The 21,300-nt window shown below is 35.0% G+C and overlaps 3 protein-coding genes across 3 annotated transcripts in view; 1 reads left to right on the top strand and 2 right to left on the bottom strand.

The window, feature by feature from the left end:
* The first annotated feature begins 781 nt into the window (after positions 1 to 781).
* On the top strand, positions 782 to 3,393 carry LOC135687990 (protein ABHD14A). Its single transcript, XM_065204659.2, has one exon. The coding sequence runs from the start codon at positions 965 to 967 to the stop codon at positions 1,742 to 1,744; it is 780 nt and encodes a 259-aa protein (XP_065060731.2). The 5' UTR covers positions 782 to 964; the 3' UTR covers positions 1,745 to 3,393.
* A 5,624-nt stretch (positions 3,394 to 9,017) lies between these two features.
* Positions 9,018 to 18,978, bottom strand: LOC148957262 (uncharacterized). The gene is made up of 9 exons (XM_089115794.1): positions 18,841 to 18,978; positions 16,331 to 16,394; positions 15,491 to 15,622; positions 14,518 to 14,550; positions 13,804 to 14,004; positions 13,480 to 13,503; positions 12,117 to 12,357; positions 11,191 to 11,483; positions 9,018 to 9,457 (listed from the first exon to the last, which is right to left on the bottom strand). The coding sequence occupies exons 1-9, from the start codon at positions 18,961 to 18,963 to the stop codon at positions 9,096 to 9,098; spliced, it is 1,473 nt and encodes a 490-aa protein (XP_088971920.1). The 5' UTR covers positions 18,964 to 18,978; the 3' UTR covers positions 9,018 to 9,095.
* A 129-nt stretch (positions 18,979 to 19,107) lies between these two features.
* LOC148957261 (uncharacterized) overlaps positions 19,108 to 21,300 on the bottom strand; it is a 103,292-nt gene continuing 101,099 nt past the window's right edge. Inside the window, exon 6 of the mRNA XM_089115796.1 lies at positions 19,108 to 20,855. Within this exon, the coding sequence (XP_088971922.1) occupies positions 20,455 to 20,855 (401 nt within the window). The 3' untranslated portion in view covers positions 19,108 to 20,454. The remainder of the gene's footprint in view (positions 20,856 to 21,300) is intronic.

The raw sequence follows: 21,300 nt of genomic DNA, 5'->3' as shown, positions 1-21,300 counted from the left end.
GGACAGCACCAAACACACTTTTATTGCAAAAACTAGCAGTTTTTCGCAAGCACAGATCATGTATTTGTTGTTTATTTTCAAAATTTTGTTTAGGTTTTTAGTAACAGGTGCCTTTATTCCAGAAGTTATTGCGAGGCCTTTGCAGTCCTTAATAATTTTCGAGCAAGCAATAAATTCGCGGTGAACGAGATCCGAATATTTTGACGCAGCAGTTTCTCAAAATTTTGCAGTGACAATGAAACCGCGTGGAAAAATGAAAAAAGAAAGGATAAAAAACAGAAAATTTTTAACTTTAACTATTTATTTATTGTTTTTTATTTTTGAAAAAAGTTGCAAATGTGTTGATATTTCGAATGACTTGTCAAAAATTGTTCAACCTCTTGTATCACCAGTTGCCTAAGTTGATATATATCAATTGCGATATCGATAAAAATCACTAATGATTTGTTCTTCTAGTATCTTTGTTGCAAAATGGTGTTGTTCCATTAAAAGCAAAGCTAAAGAATGGGGGTAAGTAAATGTTTGCTAAGGACGCCAACAACAACACAACTATTTCCATCAAAATGTGCAATGATAAATCACTCTGAAAAATAGGTATGCCCCTTGTTTGAACCCCCTTCTAAAAGACCCCACAATACATGCGAACGTTTTCCATTAAAAGCGTCCGTGGAGCTTACTAGAGATATAACAGAAAATAAACCATTTTGGTCCACGATTTGATCATTGACGAGCCGTGCTTGAAACGCTAATCCCGCTGCGGAAATAGTGGAGTAAATATAGGTGTGCGCAGTCACAACAACAAATTAAGGTGGCAAATGACATTACATTTTAGAGCCACATCGAATCAAACATGGGTAAGCTATCAACATTTGGTCTGCAACTAGTGGAAGTCAACTGAATTTATCCTTGTTCGTGTTTGATGTGAATATAATCTACGGATAAAGAATGACAAATTTTCCTTGTCATGTTGGGGAATTTTTTTCGATCTGTGCGTAGCAAGCTGCCATTTGCGCTGAGATTTAGGCCCGCTATAATAAGACGGTTTCTGCCGTTCATTTTTGGATGCGTCTTTATCTTTTGCATGATCAGCATAATCAAGAAAATAGGAAAGTCTTTCAAAAGTCATTACGTTGTTGTCGATTTGCAAGAAATTAATTCTCTAAGACTTTACTATGATGAAGCTGTTCCGGAAGTCGTACAACATCCGAATAAATTAACGACAGTTGTCTTGCTCTATCAGCAGTCAATGAAATCAAATACATGGGAAAGTATTGGGACATCGGAATTCCTGCGCAAAGAAGGTTATCGTGTTATAATCATTTATCTGCCAATACTTTTTTCGGACGCAACACCATGGCCTACATACCCCTTGAAGGGAGCCATTTTGGCTGAAGCTCTGAGGAAATTGAATGCAGTTGAATCAGTTTTGGTTGTACCATCTTATACTGGCTCTTATGGGTTGCCTCTGGTTGTGCGTGGTGGATATGCCCTTAAAGGCTTTGTGGCAATATCCCCATCAGAGACGGATAAGTTCACTGGAAAGGAATACAGAATTCTACAGACCCACACTCTAATTGTATATGGTGGTAATGACAAGAACTTTGGAGCAGGTGCATTGGAAAATTTAAAAATGATCCCAAACAAAGAAATTGTAGAGGTGCCAAATGCTGGACATTTTTGTCACATCGAACAAATGGAATACTTCCATGCAATATTTCTAAGATTTTTAAATGCATTGAAGTGATTTCTCAGTCATAGTTTATATGTATTTGGTCAAGCCATAGTCATATCTCGAGTATCTGGCATTCTTACCCAACACAATTCACATAGCATTCAAAGTGTTTACAAATACGCATAGTAACATATAAATTGCTCATGATAAACAAGATAGTTGTGAACCTTAAATTAATCACATTTTGTTACTGAAAAATCAGTTTGATTATGGTTATGTCATTGTTAAATACTTTTGGTCCTGCTCATATCATCACAGATACAGTCTGACAATGGATTACGAAGTTTCTGTTTGTTTTTATGGTACATATTTATTTTATATCTGATTGGGGATTTATTTGCAAGCATTTCAATATGCCCTTGGTATTTTGTTTGTATTTGGATTTCATCAGTTAAGCCGCCAAAGTGATTGCACACAATACAAATTAGTGTTCTCAAATGGTGTTAGTTTTGGCCATTTACAAATACACAGAGACCTATCATCTTTTGTGCATGGACATTTGAAAATGCAAAAATGCATTAGGATATAAATCTGACATGATTGTAAATATGTTTAATTCAATCAATTATATATATATAAGAAATAAAATGAGAATTTGAGAAAAAGTTAAAAGCGACCAATTTCAAGCACATTGTTTATTGAAAATGCCTTTTTAACACAATGTAATTTCCAAACAATTCAATAAGAATAAAAAATGACATAATATATCTTATAAATAGGGCCTCTATTAATTCAATTTCAAAGCATGGATTTCAAAGATTTTTGTCAAGTTTCACAAACTTATTTCATAAGTTTAAAGTACAATCAATACTTTCATTGAGGGTTCTAGCCCCAATGTCCTAGTAAGAGAGATGCACTCTGCTGAAAGCTTTACTTGTGAATCCCAACAGTGCTGCATTTGATCGTTTGTTTTGGGGTATTATGCTTGTTCTTGACTAGCTTTATAAGTCACGGTTTTTTATTTGTTTGTACTTGATAAGGTCATATCTTGTCTTGTGAAAAATTAGATTAACAGTTAAAATTTGAGACTTGATTAAAAATGATGTCGAAAGATAGATTATTGTTAATAGGAAATATATTTTTGTGGATTTTTGAATAATTGCAAACCATATTAATTTCTTTGATATAATTATTTGTTTATTAGGATGGAGTCAAGTTTTCATGTATCTTTTCCAGTTAACATAAAATTCAGGTATGATAATTTTAGAGTCAGGAATTAAAATCTATTGCTAAATCATTACTGAAAACCATAACGCCCTTTGTAACACAATTCAGAGGAGAGAATACCTAGATTTTCTCTATTTGTGTACTTTGTGCTTCTTGAGCTACATAGATACCAAACACAGGTGCTTTTTGTAAGACCTTACCTGTCTCCACTTTACTCAGTGGGTGTTTATTCAGTGGGTACTTTATACAAAGTGAGTAAAGTGTCCTTTTTCACTAATGTCCCCCCCCCTTTTTTAAGCACAAAAGTAAAATCGTTTAGCAAAATAAAAGTGCTGCCCATATTATTGTCTTCCTTTATTTGGTTTTACGCTGCATCAGCCCGTTCCTCCAGTAACACATTTACCGTTTTTATTTCCATAGAAATGTATTTTTTACTTTATTCTTATTAATTTAGAATTAACAAAAGTAAATGATTAATTATAAACATAAATCTCAACTTGTGATTTCTTCACATTGATCGACTCATTATTAAATTTGATTGGTTAATGTTATTAGAATAACTTCATGTTGAAATTGGTTCATTTTTTGTCGTCTGTTGCCCCCTAGAAAGAGGTATCAGTGCTTTTCAATCTAATATCGCTATGTTAATTGAAAGAATAAACTTCTGCTACCTTTGGTAAAAAACCAAGGAAAATAGCAAAAAATGGCATTTTTATTGCGCATCAGCCAAAAAGATATCTGTCATCGGTTTCAAATGCTTTTCTACAATGAAACCCAACACGTGTGCTCTCCAGAAAAGTTTTTATTTATCGGGTGTTGCACATGGTTGCCAGATTAACTGGTATAAGAATGGAATCTTGTAGAACGCCTCAACGATGTAACAGCGTTTGACAAATTATGGTTGATTTCAAAGAGAGGATCGAAGCAGACTGACTGATTGACTGACCCATTATTGGGGCCCTAAAGCTAGTAAAAAGGGAAAAAGCCTGCCCCCTAATTTTGCCAGCCTCGCCCCCCCCCTCCCACTTTCAAATTCGTCGAGTAGGCCCTGCTGTAAGTGGGGATAACATTATTTCATATTTCAAAATTACCAAATAAAAGAAAGTACTTCGAAATTGTCAATTGGTAATTAGTTAGAGATAAGCAATTAGAAAGCAATAAGGAAAAGATAACAAAACCATGCCTAAAATGTGCACAGCGTTTTAAAAAATTACAAGAAAATGTCTCCAAAAAATATTCTGGAATGTATTTTTAGCTGATCTAAAAGGGATGGTCGCTATCACAAAATGCTTTCATATAAAACACATTTCCTGTCCAAAAAGACTTCAGCTTGTTAACAAATCTTGTAATACGTCATTCTAAGGCAGTAACCAAACACCAATTCTGCAGCCTATCTACTGACAATTGCTTAAGGATGGTGCAGATGAAGTTGTTGATGTAATGGATAATAATTATAATAATCACAACCATCACTAAGAACATGATTAGCATTTCGATTGTTTATTGATTTAATCACATATAGCAATGATTACCAATTAGGGTTATTTATTCTGTTGAAAGGCAGAGTTTTTATATGGGAAACGAGAGAAAAGCTGGCGATATTTAGTGATCACTACAATAATTATGATTCTTATCACGTTTACGAATTTACTAAATGTCTTTATACTGTTGAAAATGATGCTAATGATAGTGACAACATGAATATGACTTCGCAACTGATGACAACAATGACTGTCACTGCTATTTTAATCACGACCCTGATTTCAATCATTATCATGATCATAACCATTTTGATATTTGTGAGAGTGATATCGATGTCACAGACACAAATGTCCAACAATGGTGAAAAGTTTGTCAGCTAAAAGCTTGTTTATACTTTATGCTGAACGTGAAGCAGCATAACTGACAGCCTTTTTAATCAAAGAATTAAAGAAGAATGTTTGACTCGGTGGTTAAGAATTGCAATAAAATTCTTTGTCTTTTTGTAGATTTAAGTCCTAATTGAAATGTTAGTTATGTTAATTTTCTAGAATCAAAGTCAGACTATTTAAACTTTCAATTTATAAATTGTGTCACAACTACAGGTCTGTTTCGTAGTTCATACAAACAAATAGCGCTAACCACAAGCCAATATTTGTAACCTAAACTTAAGCAACAAACACAACATGAAAACCTTTAAATTAAAGGTAGCTCAGTCAGTATGCAAACATCAACCTTACTTGCAACATCAACAACATTGTTAGAATTATACTGGGATAAATGGTTTTACTTACTTGCCGGTAGATTTTCTTTTATAAATACTTTTTGAAGCTTTGTAAGAGACCTGTTCTCCTGTTTTTGATTTGGTATAAAGTTAGATCAGATAGCAGATCATATCAAATAAAAACAATATCAGAAATAAAAATATCAAATAGAAAGAATATTGGAAATCAGAATGCCAAATACCAAGAATATCAGAAATCAGTGTACCAAATAGAAAGAACATCAGAAATCAGAATATCAAATAAAAATAATATCAGAATACAAAATATCGAATAGAGAGAATATTGGAAATCAGAATGCCAAATACCAAGAATATCAGAAATCAGTGTACCAAATAGAAAGAACATCAGAAATCAGAATATCGAAAAGAAAGAATATTGGAAATCAGAATGCCAAATACCAAGAATATCAGAAATCAGTGTACCAAATAGAAAGAACATCAGAAATCAGAATATCAAATAAAAATAATATCAGAATACAGAATGTCGAATAGAGAGAATATTGGAAATCAGAAGCCAAATACCAAGAATATCAGAAATCAGTGTACCAAATAGAAAGAACATCAGAAATCAGAATATCAAATGAAAATAATATCAGAATACAGAATATCGAATAGAGAGAATATTGTAGCTTCAAAGCAAATCTGCTACAGAGGAGGGCACGAACTAATTAGAAATGAACCCAAACACCACAAAGCAAACCCAACGCTGGCGTTCTTACAATCTAGATAATTGTTCGCTAAATAAACAAGATTACAAAATAGTTGATAAATGTATACATAATTAATTAGCGAGTTCTAGATGTAATGCAACTAAATGAAAATAACAACGTGAAGAAAAAGCAACATAAACAGTAACAGATTAACCGAAATTAAACTTACTATTTGTTTGACCTTGTAGCACTATCCAAGCAATAGGCTTATTCACCGCTAAAAACTACGCCGAAAACAGTTTCTTCTTTTGCTTGCAACTCATTCTGAACTACTACCGATGCTGTTCTCTTTCTGTCCGTGGGTAAAACACGCCCAATGCTTATATAGGGCTATGATTACAAATCCTCGAAGACACGCTTATCACGAGAAGAAATATCACGTGTCCCCGAGGACATGCCTAAACAATGCTAAACATATCTTATTATAACAGGGTCAAAAGTTCAAAATAGTTCTACGTGAACAACAACAAATAAAATAAGAATAAAAGCAATCTGTTTTCTACAAATATCAGAAATCAGAATATCGAATTGAGAGAATATCAGAAATCAGAACATCCAATAGAAAGAATATCAGAAATCAGAATATCCAATGGAAAGAATATCAGAAATCAGAATATCGAATAGAAAGAATATCAGAAATCAGAATATTGAATGGAAAGAATATCAGAAATCAGAATATTGAATAGAAAGAATATCAGAAATCAGAATATTGCATGGAAAGAATATCAGAATACAGAATATCGAATAGAAAGAATATCAGAATACAGAATATCGAATAGAAAGAACACAGAATACAGAATATCGAATAGAGAGAATATCAGAAATCAGAATATTGAATAGAAAGAATATCAGAATACAGAATACCGAATAGAGAGATTATCAGAAATCAGGATATTGAATAGAAAGAATATCAGAATACAGAATATCGAATAGAGAGAATATCAGAAATCAGAATATCCAATAGAAAGAACATCAGAATACAGAATATCGAATAGAGAGAATATCAGAAATCAGAATATTGAATAGAAAGAATATCAGAATACAGAATATCGAATGGAGAGAATATCAGAAATCAGAATATCGAATAGAAAGAATATCAGAAATCAGAATATCGAATAAAAAGAATATCAGAAATCAGAATATCCAATAGAAAGAATATCAGAAATCAGAATATCCAATAGAAAGAATATCAGAATACAGAATATCCAATAGAAAGAATATCAGAAATCAGAATATTGAATAGAAAGAATATCAGAATACAGAATATCGAATAGAGAGAATATCAGAAATCAGAATATTGAATAGAAAGAATATCAGAATACAGAATATCGAATAGAAAGAATATCAGAAATCAGAATATCCAATAGAAAGAATATCAGAAATCAGGATATTGAATAGAAAGAATATCAGAATACAGTATATCGAATAGAGAAAATATCAGAAATCAGAATATCCAATAGAAAGAATATCAGAATACAGAATATCGAATAGAAAGAATATCAGAATACAGAATATCGAATAGAAAGAATATCAGAATACAGAATATCGAATAGAGAGAATATCAGAAATCAGAATATTGAATAGAAAGAATATCAGAATACAGAATATAGAATAGAGAGAATATCAGAAATCAGGATATCCAATAGAAAGAATATCAGAATACAGAATATCGAATAGAGAGAATATCAGAAATCAGAATATTGAATAGAAAGAATATCAGAATACAGAATATCGAATAGAGAGAATATCAGAAATCAGAATATCGAATAGAGAGAATATCAGAAATCAGGATATTAAATAGAAAGAATATCAGAAATCAGTGTACCAAATGGAAAGAATATTAGAAATCAGAATACCAAATACAAAAAATATCAGAAGTCAGTGTACCAAATGGAAAGAAAATCAGAAATTAGAATATCAATTTGATTTTTGGAGGCGAGTCTTCTTTTGAAATAGAGTTGCAAACTGGCTTACTGGGGGGCAAAATTTGAGAAATTTTGCCTTTTTCAAAAATGTTTGGCTACGTAATTTTACCTTGGGCCTCTTGCTTATGGCCATAATATGTCTATACCCTTGACTAGAAAATGATTATTCTCATAACATAACAGTTTTTGTCAAGGGACACTCGCTACGAGCCAGACAGGGTGGCATTGATTTAATCCATATTTGGCTGGTTCTTAAATTGCTGTTGTAATGGCATGAAGTCATACCCTGGGTTCCAGACTCCCACTATATAAAATAATAGAGAGTCTGTTACCCAGGGTAGTCAAGTCATATTAGTTAAGTCATATAGTCAATTGCTAAAGCTCATTTTAAACACTTGATTGACTGACTTTTGCAGTATTTCCATTGATAGTGTATTGAGCAGGAATTAGCAATATATCAGTAATGAATGACTCGCTTAAGTACCAGCAGCAGAGATTGATCTACACATGTGTACAAGATACAATAGATACTGAATAAGCCTTCATTTTTCTCGAGTTTTAATCTATGGATACAATCAACATGTATGCAACGTTTGAGGACACACAGACTCTATTAGAGAGCATTGCTATTTCTGAATACCTGTAGCTGATTTGCTTTTCCTAAATGTAGTTTTAGCCATGCTCTAATTTATTGATAACTTTTTTTTACTAGATTACTACTTTCTATAACTTGGTGTAACCAATTAAATATGTATTTCAAATGTAAAGTTATTAATCAATTTCGTCAAAAGAGTTTGGAATACATTTGCTAATTTTTCAAAACATTTTATTTATATTTACGCTTGTTTACAGTTGATTGTGCATGTTGCAGCTGTAACAGTTTTAAATTTATTTTTTATCAACCATGTAGTTAGGAATGCCTTCGTTGCGCTTGCACATCATGACGTCATTGTGTTTTAAATAAATTTGGCCTATTTTGATGTGATTTGGCCTATTTTCATAAACAGTGGTTTGATCTATTTACTTAGTACCCAGACCACCTGACAACCCTGTTTAAAAAAGATTTTTTTATGTTATAGATTAATGTTGTGTTATTTAGTTGGTTTTGAGTTACCGTCTCAGAAAAGTTTAGCAGAGAAAAGTTTAGATATTGTTTTTTGTTAGTACCAGAGAATATGACAAAAGTATAAAACACGCATAAATGATTTTGTTAACTCATTGCAAATTAAGAAGTGCATTAGAAACATGTAAAAGTTCATGCTGTAAAGTTTTGTCGAGTTCCATAGCTGTCTTCCCTATTAGAAGTTGCTTTGCATCCTGTTGTTTAAAGACGAAGGACCACCATTAAGGGTACACTGCTTTACAAGTTGCTTTTTAAACAGACGGATACGAAAGCAAGCACGTTCCCTGTTACCCCAATCTCCATTAAAATTGAGCCACCGGTTGGTTCCTCTATAGCCAGCCTTCTTCTTGTGACGTATCAATTTAATGAATTTCCATGTGTCCCAAGGTATGCCAGCAGAAGCCACGTCATCGAGCTTTTCGCCATATATCAGCTTTTTGTAGGTGTGGACGCCTTGCTTTGTCCACATGCCATGAGAACCTTTAGCACAGAACACAATTGGATGTCCGCATCGAGTAAACTTTACTCTGTCTCCACCTAAATGGAAAGAGGCAAGTTTCAATGAATACGGCTGCCTACATTAGTTAATACTGAACAATGCTGACTGGATAATGCAAGATGCAATGAGTGGAACAGAAACTGGAGGTGCTTGCATTAAAGAGAAACGAAAAAGCAATTGATTTGATATCTAGACACTTAAAGGCAGTCTGTCCCCTATTGTGCTTGACTTTATTTACACGGGAATGAAATCCAAGCACTGTTGAGCTTGATCGATAATTAAACGATTTAAACCAATCACAAACAACTTTGATTCCAGAGCTTTAAAATCAAATGGTTGTGTATCCGTTGCAGTGAAGTTGTGGCAAATAAAAATTTTGTTCTCTGTTTGGTTTGTGCGGCAGATACAGTCAACAGCAAAAGGAAATGCTTCCATTATCATCATTCAATTTCAGTAACTAAATCTTTTTGCCTAAATCTAAACCCCAGTTTTACTAAATTGCTATGATTGGTTTATAGGTTATTTGATAGAGTGAGTTATGTTACTACATCCATTACTGCTAACGGTATAGGCCAACCAGCTCATTCTATTATAACAACAAACACGCATTGAAGATTGTATTAGGCATTTCACCACATTATCCACAGAAGGTATTTCACATCTGTATAAGATTCCCATGTTGACCATTTAAGCATTTCACCACATTATCTACAGAAGGTATTTCACATCTGTATAAGATTTCTGGCTAATATTTTGCGATAACTGAACTTTTTTCTGCTAAAAAATGTTTAGCAATATTTGTGGGCTTGAAACGCTGCGGTATATTGAGCTTCTACTTGCATTCTATACTTGCACTAGGGACCATTTCAAAAAATTATTGGGCATGTGGAAGGAGTTTTGATAAGGAAGAAATAAGAAATGCTAGGAAAAAAGCTGAAAGATTATGTCCCAATCTGAAGAAAATTATGCTGCATAATCTAGAAAACAAAAAACACTTGAAAGTTATTTAAAACCATCAAATGGCTTTCAGTCTGTGGACATTTTGTTAAGAGAAAGCGTTAAAAGTGTCACAGTTCGAAAGTTTTCTTTTCCTGGAAGGTCAAATACCATTATGTGAATATAGATGTTGTGAATCGACAGAATGTATTGCGGCGGGATGGTATCAGCAGCTAAAGATGTTCAGGTAATTCTTTTCAATCAGGCAAATTTGTAGTAAACCCAAACAAGGCCTGCCTTGCAACGGCCTTGGGGCAATATTTTGAATAAAGCTTATGGATATTGTCCAGGACCTTCCATGGGTCTAGAGTGATGTTGTAAATATTTAGATGCATTTTCCAACCAATTTTAGAAGGTCTTCTTTGTAAGTTTTTGCCGCCAACCATGGTGACGATCTTCACTAAACTCCTGAAAGATCTTACCGCCCCGGCGCCCTCTCTCTACCCCCAAACCCTCGTTAAGCCGCTGTAACAACACTCAAAAGTACTGTTAGATTTAGCAAAGATAGATAGATAGATAGATAGATAGATAGGTATGTAGATAGATAGATAGATAGATAGATATATAGATAGATAGATAGATAGATAGATAGATAGATAGATAGATAGATAGATAGATAGATAGATAGATAGATAGATAGATAGATAGATAGATAGATAGATAGATAGATAGATAGATAGATAGATAGATAAATAGATAGATAGATAGATAGATAGATAGATAGATAGATAGATAGATAGATAAAGGAATAAAGATCTGAATCGCATTGACTTACCCTTGGCAAATGCCCCTATTCTTGAATTGTACCAGTATGTGCCGCCAAAGTCGTGGGCACTTATGTACATTTTGTAGGGGTAATTGTTCTTCAGCTGAATGGTGACATGCTCCCAATCGCCAACATGGTTTCCAAACCAGCGACAATTTCTTGTCGTACATTTGTTGTTTATAACTGGTCCCATGCAAGCATGCTTCCCACGGTTGTAAGGGAAAAATACATAGTAGTAGAAGGTGCGAAACACATCGTTTCCTCTTCTGAATTGTTTGAAGAACACGTAAATTGGAACAAATCTGGAATGCAATTGAGAGGTTACATGAATACCAAAGGTAGGGTTTCTAGAATAGATGACAGCCACAGACAAGGATTCGTAAGAATTTCCATCAAGCCTCTAGCCTGAAGCAAGCATTGTTCCAGAACATCAGCATATCGGTTTCCTCTGAGTGCTAGTAAAATGTTTATCAAGTGGCAGCCAAAGAGAAAGGTACAGTGCTCGAGAAACAATGTACAATGTAAAATACATTTTTTGAATAACCAGAAATGAATGTGAACAGTTTTATGGCGGTACAGAACTTGTAATTGGCTTTGAAAAAAGCAAACATACTGTTAACTTGAAAATGTTTGCTTTTTCAAAGCTTTTTTCAAGAAATAAATCTTTCATTTTAACATTACAAGAAGATGACGCCTCAGAAAATTCCCTACTACGCAGCTAGTAAGGGTGATTTTCGAATGCAAACCTGCTGCGGACTAACGGGTGAAACTTTAATGAGAATATGAGAATGCTTGTTAGTACAATTATGAAATGAAGAGAGCGAGTGACAAGAAATAAGGGTGTCATCATTAAAATTGCATGAAAGGATCGCAAATTGCAATGTTGATAACGAGATAACACAATGAAGTAGCAAATATTCAAATGTGAAACTTACTTTGGGTGCTGTCCTCGGAAAAAGGGCAATTCTGATGTTGCGGATCTGAGTCTCTGCTTAGTTCCTAAGAAACCACGTTGAAGGGGCAGCAAGTTGGATGTTCTCAAATTTGTCTGGACGAGACGACCATGGCTATTGAACATGTTGACATATCTTAAAAAGAAGTCAACGCTGGAGGGGAGGAACCGCTCTCCAATTGCCATATAAATTTTTGGCGCCCAACAACGGGCTTGCAGGTGCCCTGTATAAAGAAAACGAGGCTATTGTAACAATAATTCTATGCTTTTCTAACCTTGACTAAAAGTGAAACTAGAATGAGCAAATATTTTTTAAAGAGAAATTTTCTCTACAGGCTAACTGATTTTAAGTTGTTTAGATAGCATTTTGTTTGCTTTTTCCTATTTCTACAAAAAGGTTTCATCCTTTTCACTGAGTCTCAAAAAGAAACCATTAATTCTGCTAGCTGAAAAGGGAATAAAGAAATGAAGAAGTTGAAAAAAAGTGAGGGCTTTTTGACCCAAGATATGTTGTAAATCAACCTTTTTTTATACAAAAAAATTCATACAGCCACTGCATTCAAAAAGCTTCATACTTGAAAGAATATATTACGAATTTTTAAAAGCGTAGGTTCAAAATAGTGTTAGGAATGAAAAAGTATTGCGTGTATGTTTTTTTATTGATATCTTTTGCTTAAGATTTAATCAATGAGCTTTAAACTATGTTCATTTATCAAAGTTTAACTAGGATTTTCTAGGTAAGTAAAATATACGAAAAATTTAATTTAATCACATTCCTACCTATTTTCATGTCTTATAGAGTGGTTTAGTGTTCTGCCGTTTTCATTTTAAGCCATAAAAAATTAAAAATAGCCCTATTGGATATCTTCAAAATCCAAAAACTTGATGAAATTTGGCTAATAAAAGCAGTCAACTAATGCAATTTAGAGCCAAGACCGAATGACAGTCACTTGACAATGAAAAAACCTACGTCATTTTTAGAAATCGCTGCTCCTTCAAATAGATTGAAATAAAATTAAAGCCCCGAATTGTCCAACGTGGGATTCTGGCTGATGAGTTGCTTATCTATGCCGAAATTTTCCTTCAAACCTCAAGGGTGAATCAATACCCATTTCCTACCTGGGCTTGAAGTTGTTCCCAGATGGTAGAGACTTTCTCTGGATACCATAGTGACTAACTCTTATCTTCTTTTTCTTATTTTTCTTCATAATTTACTTTTAACTGGAAAAATTTCCGATGCTTTTAGTTATACTTTTTTGCCTTGGTACACAATGGTGTGGTTTGAATTCAAAATTCAAAAGTTCCTTTTTACAAAACCATAACTAGTCATATGTCAAAATACTCACATGCTGTTTGCTTGATGCAGGAACCTACAAAAAACAAACGGAAGTTAAAGAAACATTGAATATTTAAGTGCAAACGACAAACGTTTGTAATAGTTTTTCTGTGTTCGTCATAGATGTAAATGACATAATAATTTCTTGCAAGGAACTTAGGCTAGCTAAGGTAGTAGGTGGAAATTGCTAGAAATTGGAGATATAGATGTGAACAAAATATCTAGTTTGCTTTTTTCATGCCAGATATAATTACATTATGTTGCAAGCTAAATATTGAAAAGTGTATAGAAATCAGGGTTGAACAGAAAAGAAACCATAGAGGAGATAAATTACCTGATGCTCTTCCATAAGGAACGTGGTGTCCTCTTCTGTAGTGCTTCGACTGTCTGCATTGAGGAAAGATATTGGCCAACCTTCTCACCAGTCGTCTTGTTCCCCTGACGACTCTTCTGACGACACGTCTAGTTCCCCTGGCGACTCTTCTGACGACACGTCTAGTTCCCCTGACCACTCTCCTAACAACTCTTCCCCAGCCTTATCAATTCAAACAAATTAAATTCCATCAAGACCTGGTGACTTTCCTGAATCTTTTTCACAGAAGCCAACGATCTGCTTTATGTTTAGCCGTCCATCACACCAGGTCGACAGAAAGTTGATAATGATCATTCATAAAAGTTCCGAAACAATATAACAACTATGAATGTATGTAAATTGTACCAGGAATTGTTGTATATATGATTAATGCAAGTCTATTTTGATAAATGTATCTGTGATTCGTTGACGTTTTTATGATACCTAAATTCATGTTTTATGATACGTAAATACAGACAGAGCCGGGCCAGGCAGCATAAAAAAGTGCAGAAAAGATTAAAAATACCAAACAATGCTTATAAATATTGGTTGTATGTATAATCATTAAATCATATCAATCGGAGTGAACTGACATCTATCTTTCCCATATTTTTTAGGGTAGGCACTATAATAGCAATTTGGCGAGAGGTTAAATGTTATTCTTTATTTTTTATGTACAAAATTTTTTCATTTTACCTGGTGATGCATCTTTGAAAGTCAAGTCTTCATCTGAAAAGATAAGGTTTTCTTTGAGTTTCAATAAGGTTGTGGCGAATTTCTGTCGATACTTTCACAAAATCATGTTCAAAGTACGATTAAGCCGGCTTGAGCTCTAAGCCATCGATTCTGCGCCATGATCCCTTGCAATAGACACGCCCCCACGCCCCCCCCCCCACTTCTCGGAGGGAATGATTTTGTATTTTGTCTAAAATTCGATGGGAAAATGTTGGGAAGGGGTAATATTTTGAAACTGCCTTTTTTTAGACAAATTCTATTCGAGGACGTTTGCAATTGGTAGAACTAGCGTCCCCTGTTGGTAAAAGAGTGTTTCCTGACAGTAAAAAGGGCGTGGCCTTTATTTTGAACCCCTAAGGCCCAATGGCTGGCACCGCCATTGATTGCCTTGTTTATTTTTACAACTTTTTTTATCCCCTACGGTATTCCTATAGATTGATGTCGTTATAATAGTCTATTTTGAGGCTTTTCAATTTGATGATATAGCCTGATAATATATATTCTGAAATATTCTTAGACATTGAAAAAATGATTATGAAACAGTCAAATGTAACCAAATTTAGCTGAGAAACAGTCCGATGAGCTCATGTACTTTTTCTATCAAATCGTTAGAATTTGGAATAGGTTGTAAACTTTGCAATCCAAGCAAAAGCTACACTTATCTGTGAGCAACTTCACTAGCCATAAATCAGACAATTTCAACATATTTAACTGGTTTTTTTTAAAAGTATTATACGGTGTCATTTTCGATTTCATAATCAAAATTTTAAAAATTCGAAAATAAGATGTTTATGGCGTCATCATTTCACCAATTATGTCGAATGTTGTATACACATTGCATGTTGGATGAAGGGCAAACTTTTGCTATAGGATACCAACTGGCTGCTACATAGGATACCTATCGGATGTTTTATACACATGGCATAATGCATACCTATTGAATCATGCAAATACATTGGGTGCTGCATATCTGCTTCATAAGAATCTTCCTCAGCCAACTGTTCCAGGTCATCTTCAAATAGCGGCTCGTCTTCATTCTTTGCTGCATTTGAATCAATAGCCGACCCTTATGAAAAAAGTTCGGTAAAGCAACTCAAAATTATAATAGGCAAAGGGGTCTGTGGTAGTCCGGAATGTAATGACATTTAATTATGTGGGGTTGGGGGGGATTCAAAGTAAAATAGCTCTTCACAGATTGGGAAAATAGACCTGTTATTTCAAGACTTACAAATGCTTAATAATTATTTTAGCACACCAACAGTGGCACTTTTTATTGGAAGGGAACTTAGCACATGTTTACTATTATTGGGATAAAAAGTATTTCAGAAGGCCTCAGGGCAGGGAAGCAATTCGTTTCTATATATAGCTTTTGTACTTAAATATGTAATTAGTTTTACTCTTCTCAAATTATCACATTGCATGTATCCTTCTGTACACTTGGGGTACAAAAGTATGGAAACGATAGTCAATAATGGCGGCTCACAATGGCCAAGGGCCTAGGGCGATAAATCACTGCGAGCCGCCATTTTTAACTACCGTTTCCATACTTTTGTACCCTAAGTGTATTTGTTTGGCATCATTGTTCATTGGATAAAGCATAAACATTTGCTATAGGATACCAACTGGCTGCCGCTACATTACTTTACTGCTGCCTGTAATATAATAGTTTTATTAACGAGCCTTTCGATGAAATAGGCATTCCCTATATTGCTCGTATTCCTTAACTAGCTCTAAGCAATTTGCCGTTATACGCGTGTCCCTAAAAGAGACTCACCTGATGCTAAAAGAAGTTGCAAAGAAAAAATACTGATCCAGAAGATGAAGTTCTTCATCGTTTCCTGCAAACGAAAAAAATACCCAGGATCATTTAAAGTCACCTTTAGTGAAGATGTTTCCCAGCACTTACGTGCATGTCCTTTTATTTCGAGTAAATGTTCACCCAATCAAAATTTGACTTTGGTGCGACAGGGGAATTTCAAAATACGGACAATTCTGCGTTTATTGCGTGTTTATTGTGCAATGTCTGCAAATTTAAGTCTACTGCCACCACTTAAAAGGAAAAAAAACTGACAACAACTACAATATATTGCACAAAAGCGGTAAAAACGTGTGACTAAAGTGGGCGTTGGTTTTTGCTGCGGCTCAGTGATTAAAAAAGAGGCTGAATAAGTATTTTGGCATTGTTGCGGACTCTTCTACTTCACGGAGGAGAAATTTTAGTCTGCACTTAAGCTATTGTAAACGTTTTCTTGGATTTGTTGTCTCTTGTCTCTTAAGTCTCTTTTTTGAAAGACAAACTGCTGGAAATGCGGATGGCAGAGGTCGACAGTCAATTCCACAAGCAGATGAGGGGAGAAGAGGAGAAGGCCTGGAAGCAAGGGGGTTATGATTGGACGCAACATTGTTTAAGAATATGCTCTTACAGCTAGCAAAGATCGATTCATTTTTCAAGACACTGTGCCATCACCCTCTGATACTTTGTTTACATGATCTGTTTTAGTATCTTCACAGCTTGAAACTATCTTTGCGTTCAAAGTACTAGCGAATAGCGAAGATGGTACGTGATAAAACAGAATTTCAGAAAGAAATGGTTACAACAATCCAACATTTTCATTGAAAAAGGACCGCACTAACATTTTTAGGACCCCCGGACCCAAGCATAGACAGAGTCTCTCTATCAAAAAGTCCGAACATTTTATTTGTAGATGCCAAGATAAAATGAATTTCATGAGTTATTGAAAAATTAGTTGAAAGCTATAAAGGTTGCCTCTGCAGCCAATCAATTGATGAGTAGAACAAATACATTTATTATGATTACAAAGCGTGTCGATATACTGCGCGGCAGAAGGGCGAGAAACTTTCGCATGTGAGTGATTCCACTATGAAGCAAAAACTCTCACATCGTGTGGTTTGAACAAAGTATTGATATCGGAACTAATCGGGACGGCTAGGAGTTGTGTACAAAGGAATTCAATAGAAAAGGAGCGTGATATATACCTAATTGAGAAACATACTGACTACAGTCTACAGAGGTGTGCTCGCCGTTTATTTTGAGTCTCCTCATTGTTTGCAACACAGCCCCCTCGGGCAGCCCGCACTTGTAGCTCATAGGTATGTCAAGCCGATAGCCTGCCACAGCTTCAAAGGTGCGCGCTCAAAAAGCTTCCTATTCTGATGTTTATTTTTTTTCTGCCATGTGTACATCTCTAAATAGTGCCATCGATGCCGCGTCGATCGGTACTGACCTTCTCTACACCACAGAATAGAAATAATTTCTATTCTGTGTCTACACGGTACCTGGCATACATCGCAGTTTTGTGCTGTCGAAAGCAGCCCATTTTGCCTGCACCATACAATGGTAGCCTCGTCATTGTCTTCAAAGTGGCCCAATCGCCATCAAGTTGAAGGACTTAAATTCTCGCCTTGTTGGCAGTCGTGGTATCTGAGGCTACGTTCACACTACTCCGTATTCGTTTCGCTCCGTTTTCGTTGATGAAAATTCAAAATTTCAAAATTTTTTAGATTTGGTGTGCTACAAAGCACGTAATTTTTTAGCCTATGTTAGGGTATTCAAATGTCTCCGTTTTTGGTGTTCACACTGAAAACGGAGCGTATGCAATACGCACCGTATTCGAAAGTATCCGTTTTCATTAGCACTTTCAAACGACTCCGTTTTCAAGCAGAGTAGTGTGAACCCAAGGCAAAAACGGATAGGTTTGACTCCGTTTTCATTTGAAAACGGAGTAGTGTGAACGGGCCCTAAGCCCTAAGCATTGAGGTATACTTGCAACGCACTTTATAAAGTTGGTAGTCTCTACATGTGGTCCCCTCCCCAATCAGAGAAACACAGTCCAGTTTAAACTACAGAAATAAGGACGAAACTCTTTGGTTCCGTTCTTGTTTGAGCACGATACCTCTTTTTTCAGAGTATAAGGAACGGAACTTAACTTCACGAGAAGCATGCGGCGCGGCAATGATGATGTTTCAAATTGGTCAAAAATTTAGAACAAATTAAGAATCAGCTGAGGCTTAGGTGCAGTAAAATTTAATTATAAACAATAATGTGAAACCTCATCAAAAGACTGTGAAACCATTTTCTTTGCGCATTTCTTTGGCAAATTAGGCATGAACACCCTTTTCGCTAGACAAAACTAGCTTGCAATTTAAAATGAATTAAGAACTCCAGCCTCAAATTTTCGAGAGAGAAAATTAAGAACAGCCAGACTGAGCTTCAATTTACTGGCTCTTATAAAAAATGTAGTTGGAATAACGAAGCAAACTTACAAAGTTTTCTGTGTAGAATCGCTGTTCTCTGCCTGGTACAGCAACCCTCTTGCCAGTCGTTGAAATGTACAATAGCTTCTTCCACCAAGTCTTTAAATACCTTTTCAGCATAGGAAGAAGCATTATTTTTTTTAGAATTGATGAAGCCGTCGATGTATTGTCAGTTGGGATGCTCGTTTCTAAACGTCTTTGAGCAAGTAACAAAAGCCCGATTAGCACGATATCCTTTCTTAGCAACGGTCATTTGATTTGCTTGGGGCCACTATTCCACAAGAGACTCCAGTCTTAAGGCCTGTTTATATGACCAAATTATCCCACCTCTCAGCCCAAAATCTGGCAGGAGGGATAAAATCATGGAATGTTTACATGCAGATTCTATCCCACCTTCCAGCTGTTATGGATAATATCAGGTCACCTTCCAGCCTGTGAGCTTGCACCCTTATTTTGATTCAACCCTTGAGTGTAAAGCTAGAGGTTTCGCGAGGAAAAGCTTTTTGGCTTTTTGATATAAAACTAAACATTTTTACCTCCTGTTCTTGTTTTTTTGGAAACTATTATGCTGTCCCCCGTGTCGTGCCCATCTTTTAATACCACACCCCCTGATTCAATTGCAGCATTTAACTTGACGTCATAAAATAATCTTTTTTTGAAATTTTTGAATTTTGACTGCATAATCTTGAATTGAAGAAAACAATGAAATACCTCCAAAAATGCAAAGTCCAAAGTGCAGAGGTTTAGTGGGGAAAGAGCCTGTGCTCACAGCCAGTTATTGTGAGTTTTTTGATAATTCTTGTAAATCGATTATTAATCGAGGGCTTGAGATAGAAAATCAATCATGTTGTCTTTTTTATACTTAATATATAACAGAACATAACATATTTATGTTCCTGTCACGCGACAGCTTAACATGTGAACTCGAACCAGGGGGTTGCCTTTCCAACAATGATGAAATTTTAGTTTATGGGTTATGGGTTCCAAATTCTAAAATTCTAACAATATAATTGTTTGACGTAATCACCTAAGTACTCTATATTTCTGTTATTTTTTAAACAGCCAAATTCCCGTTTCTGCACTATAATTAAGAGACTTCAAGTAGTATTGTTTATGAAACCAGACTTTCAGAAATCATAAGAATTTATCCCCTGCTTTATTTTTATACCAAAGTCGTTATGTTTTGCTCGAATTTTTGAAAAATAGAATGCTTATTAGGTTTTGTCGGACAATTTGAATTTCTTGCCCCCCTCCCCCCCCCTCCTATGAATTTTCCAATCTTCACCACTGTGTTACGCAATGGAAACAAATTGAGGGTGGGTTGGAAGAGCGGGCAGTACTTACTAAGTACTCTAGTAATTAGACTTCACCAAGCAAAATTGAGACCTATGCTATGAAACTATAAATAACCCTAGTTCAACAAAAGGAAAGAAATGTTACCACTCACTCATGAATCTTGCACAAGAAAAAAATTGCGTGAAAAACACATTAAATCTAATATGATAAACTTCATCAGAAATTTTGATTTACAAAAAAATTAAATGTATAGGTTAAAAAATATCAAATTTGCTAAAATGCACGATCAAATGTTTTTATTATAAAATGTTTATTTTCAACCAAAATTTAGCATAATCCTGCATGCTTTGCTTCTTCAAGAGAGCATTCAGCAAAAGGGGTTGGTCTTTTCAAAACAACATTTCCTGAAACATAATTATGGCTGTTGCCATGACCATCTTGCAATGCATGAACGGCCCATCTGGACTGAAAGATGCACCTGAGAATCCTGATAGTGTTTTCCGCGTTATCCAATGTTGTCTTGCATTTGGGGTTATCGTGGACTTTTGCTGCGATACCCCTGAGTATTGTTGTATTAATCATAACACGCGCAGTTATCATTTCAGAGTGTTCTGTTGTGATAATGTTAATAAGGGGAAGAGGAAACTCTTCGTCCTTAGCAGCCAATGCAATGTTTCCACCATATGATAGTTTCGGAGAGAAGAAGGCAAGGTGTGAAAAAAGACCATCTACAAAAGCAAAATGAACTTTTAGTTCTTTCGAATCTCCGTCAGCCTTAGTTCTACATGAAATTGAAAGGTCACAACAATTATCAGTGCTTTTAGTTATTGCTTGGTTTCGCTTTCAATTTGCTAAAGCTATAAATCACAAAAACGATTATGGTCGGCTCAATTTCTTGAAGGTGCAGTGCGGCCTTCCGCATTAAGTATCACCAGGGATACCTCCACAAAGGTATGCACAAGTATCCTAATTTATCCACAATTTACCTAATTTATCCACAATTTACCTAATTTATGCACTAGTTGCCTAATTTATGCAAAAATTACCTTAGTTATGCAGCAAGATCGGTAAGAATGACAAATTAGGCATTTGTTTTATTGATTGGAAAATTTCAATCAACCCAGTGAAAGATAGATTGATACTTTGTTGAATTGAGAAAAACGTTAATAAGCT

The sequence above is a fragment of the Rhopilema esculentum genome, unplaced genomic scaffold, assembly GCF_057945365.1.
Source record: "Rhopilema esculentum isolate cy_ngs unplaced genomic scaffold, ASM5794536v1 HiC_scaffold_36, whole genome shotgun sequence".
In the NCBI taxonomy this organism is placed as follows: Eukaryota; Metazoa; Cnidaria; class Scyphozoa; order Rhizostomeae; family Rhizostomatidae; genus Rhopilema; species Rhopilema esculentum.
The sequence above is the reverse complement of the archived record's forward strand: the minus strand, read 5'-3'. Positions and strand labels throughout refer to the sequence as shown.

Bases quoted from the DNA above. Each gene is read 5' to 3' on its own strand.
- LOC135687990 (XM_065204659.2), top strand. From the start codon at position 965: ATGTTGGGGAATTTTTTTCGATCTGTGCGTAGCAAGCTGCCATTTGCG.
- LOC148957262 (XM_089115794.1), bottom strand. From the start codon at position 18,963: ATGCTTCTTCCTATGCTGAAAAGGTATTTAAAGACTTGGTGGAAGAAG. The intron at 13,504-13,803 runs GTAATTTATCTC...TGTTTTTTGTAG, and splicing joins TCCTTATGGAAGAGCATCAG to GTTCCTGCATCAAGCAAACA. The intron at 11,484-12,116 runs GTAAGTTTCACA...ATTGCATTCCAG, and splicing joins TTCCGAGGACAGCACCCAAA to ATTTGTTCCAATTTACGTGT.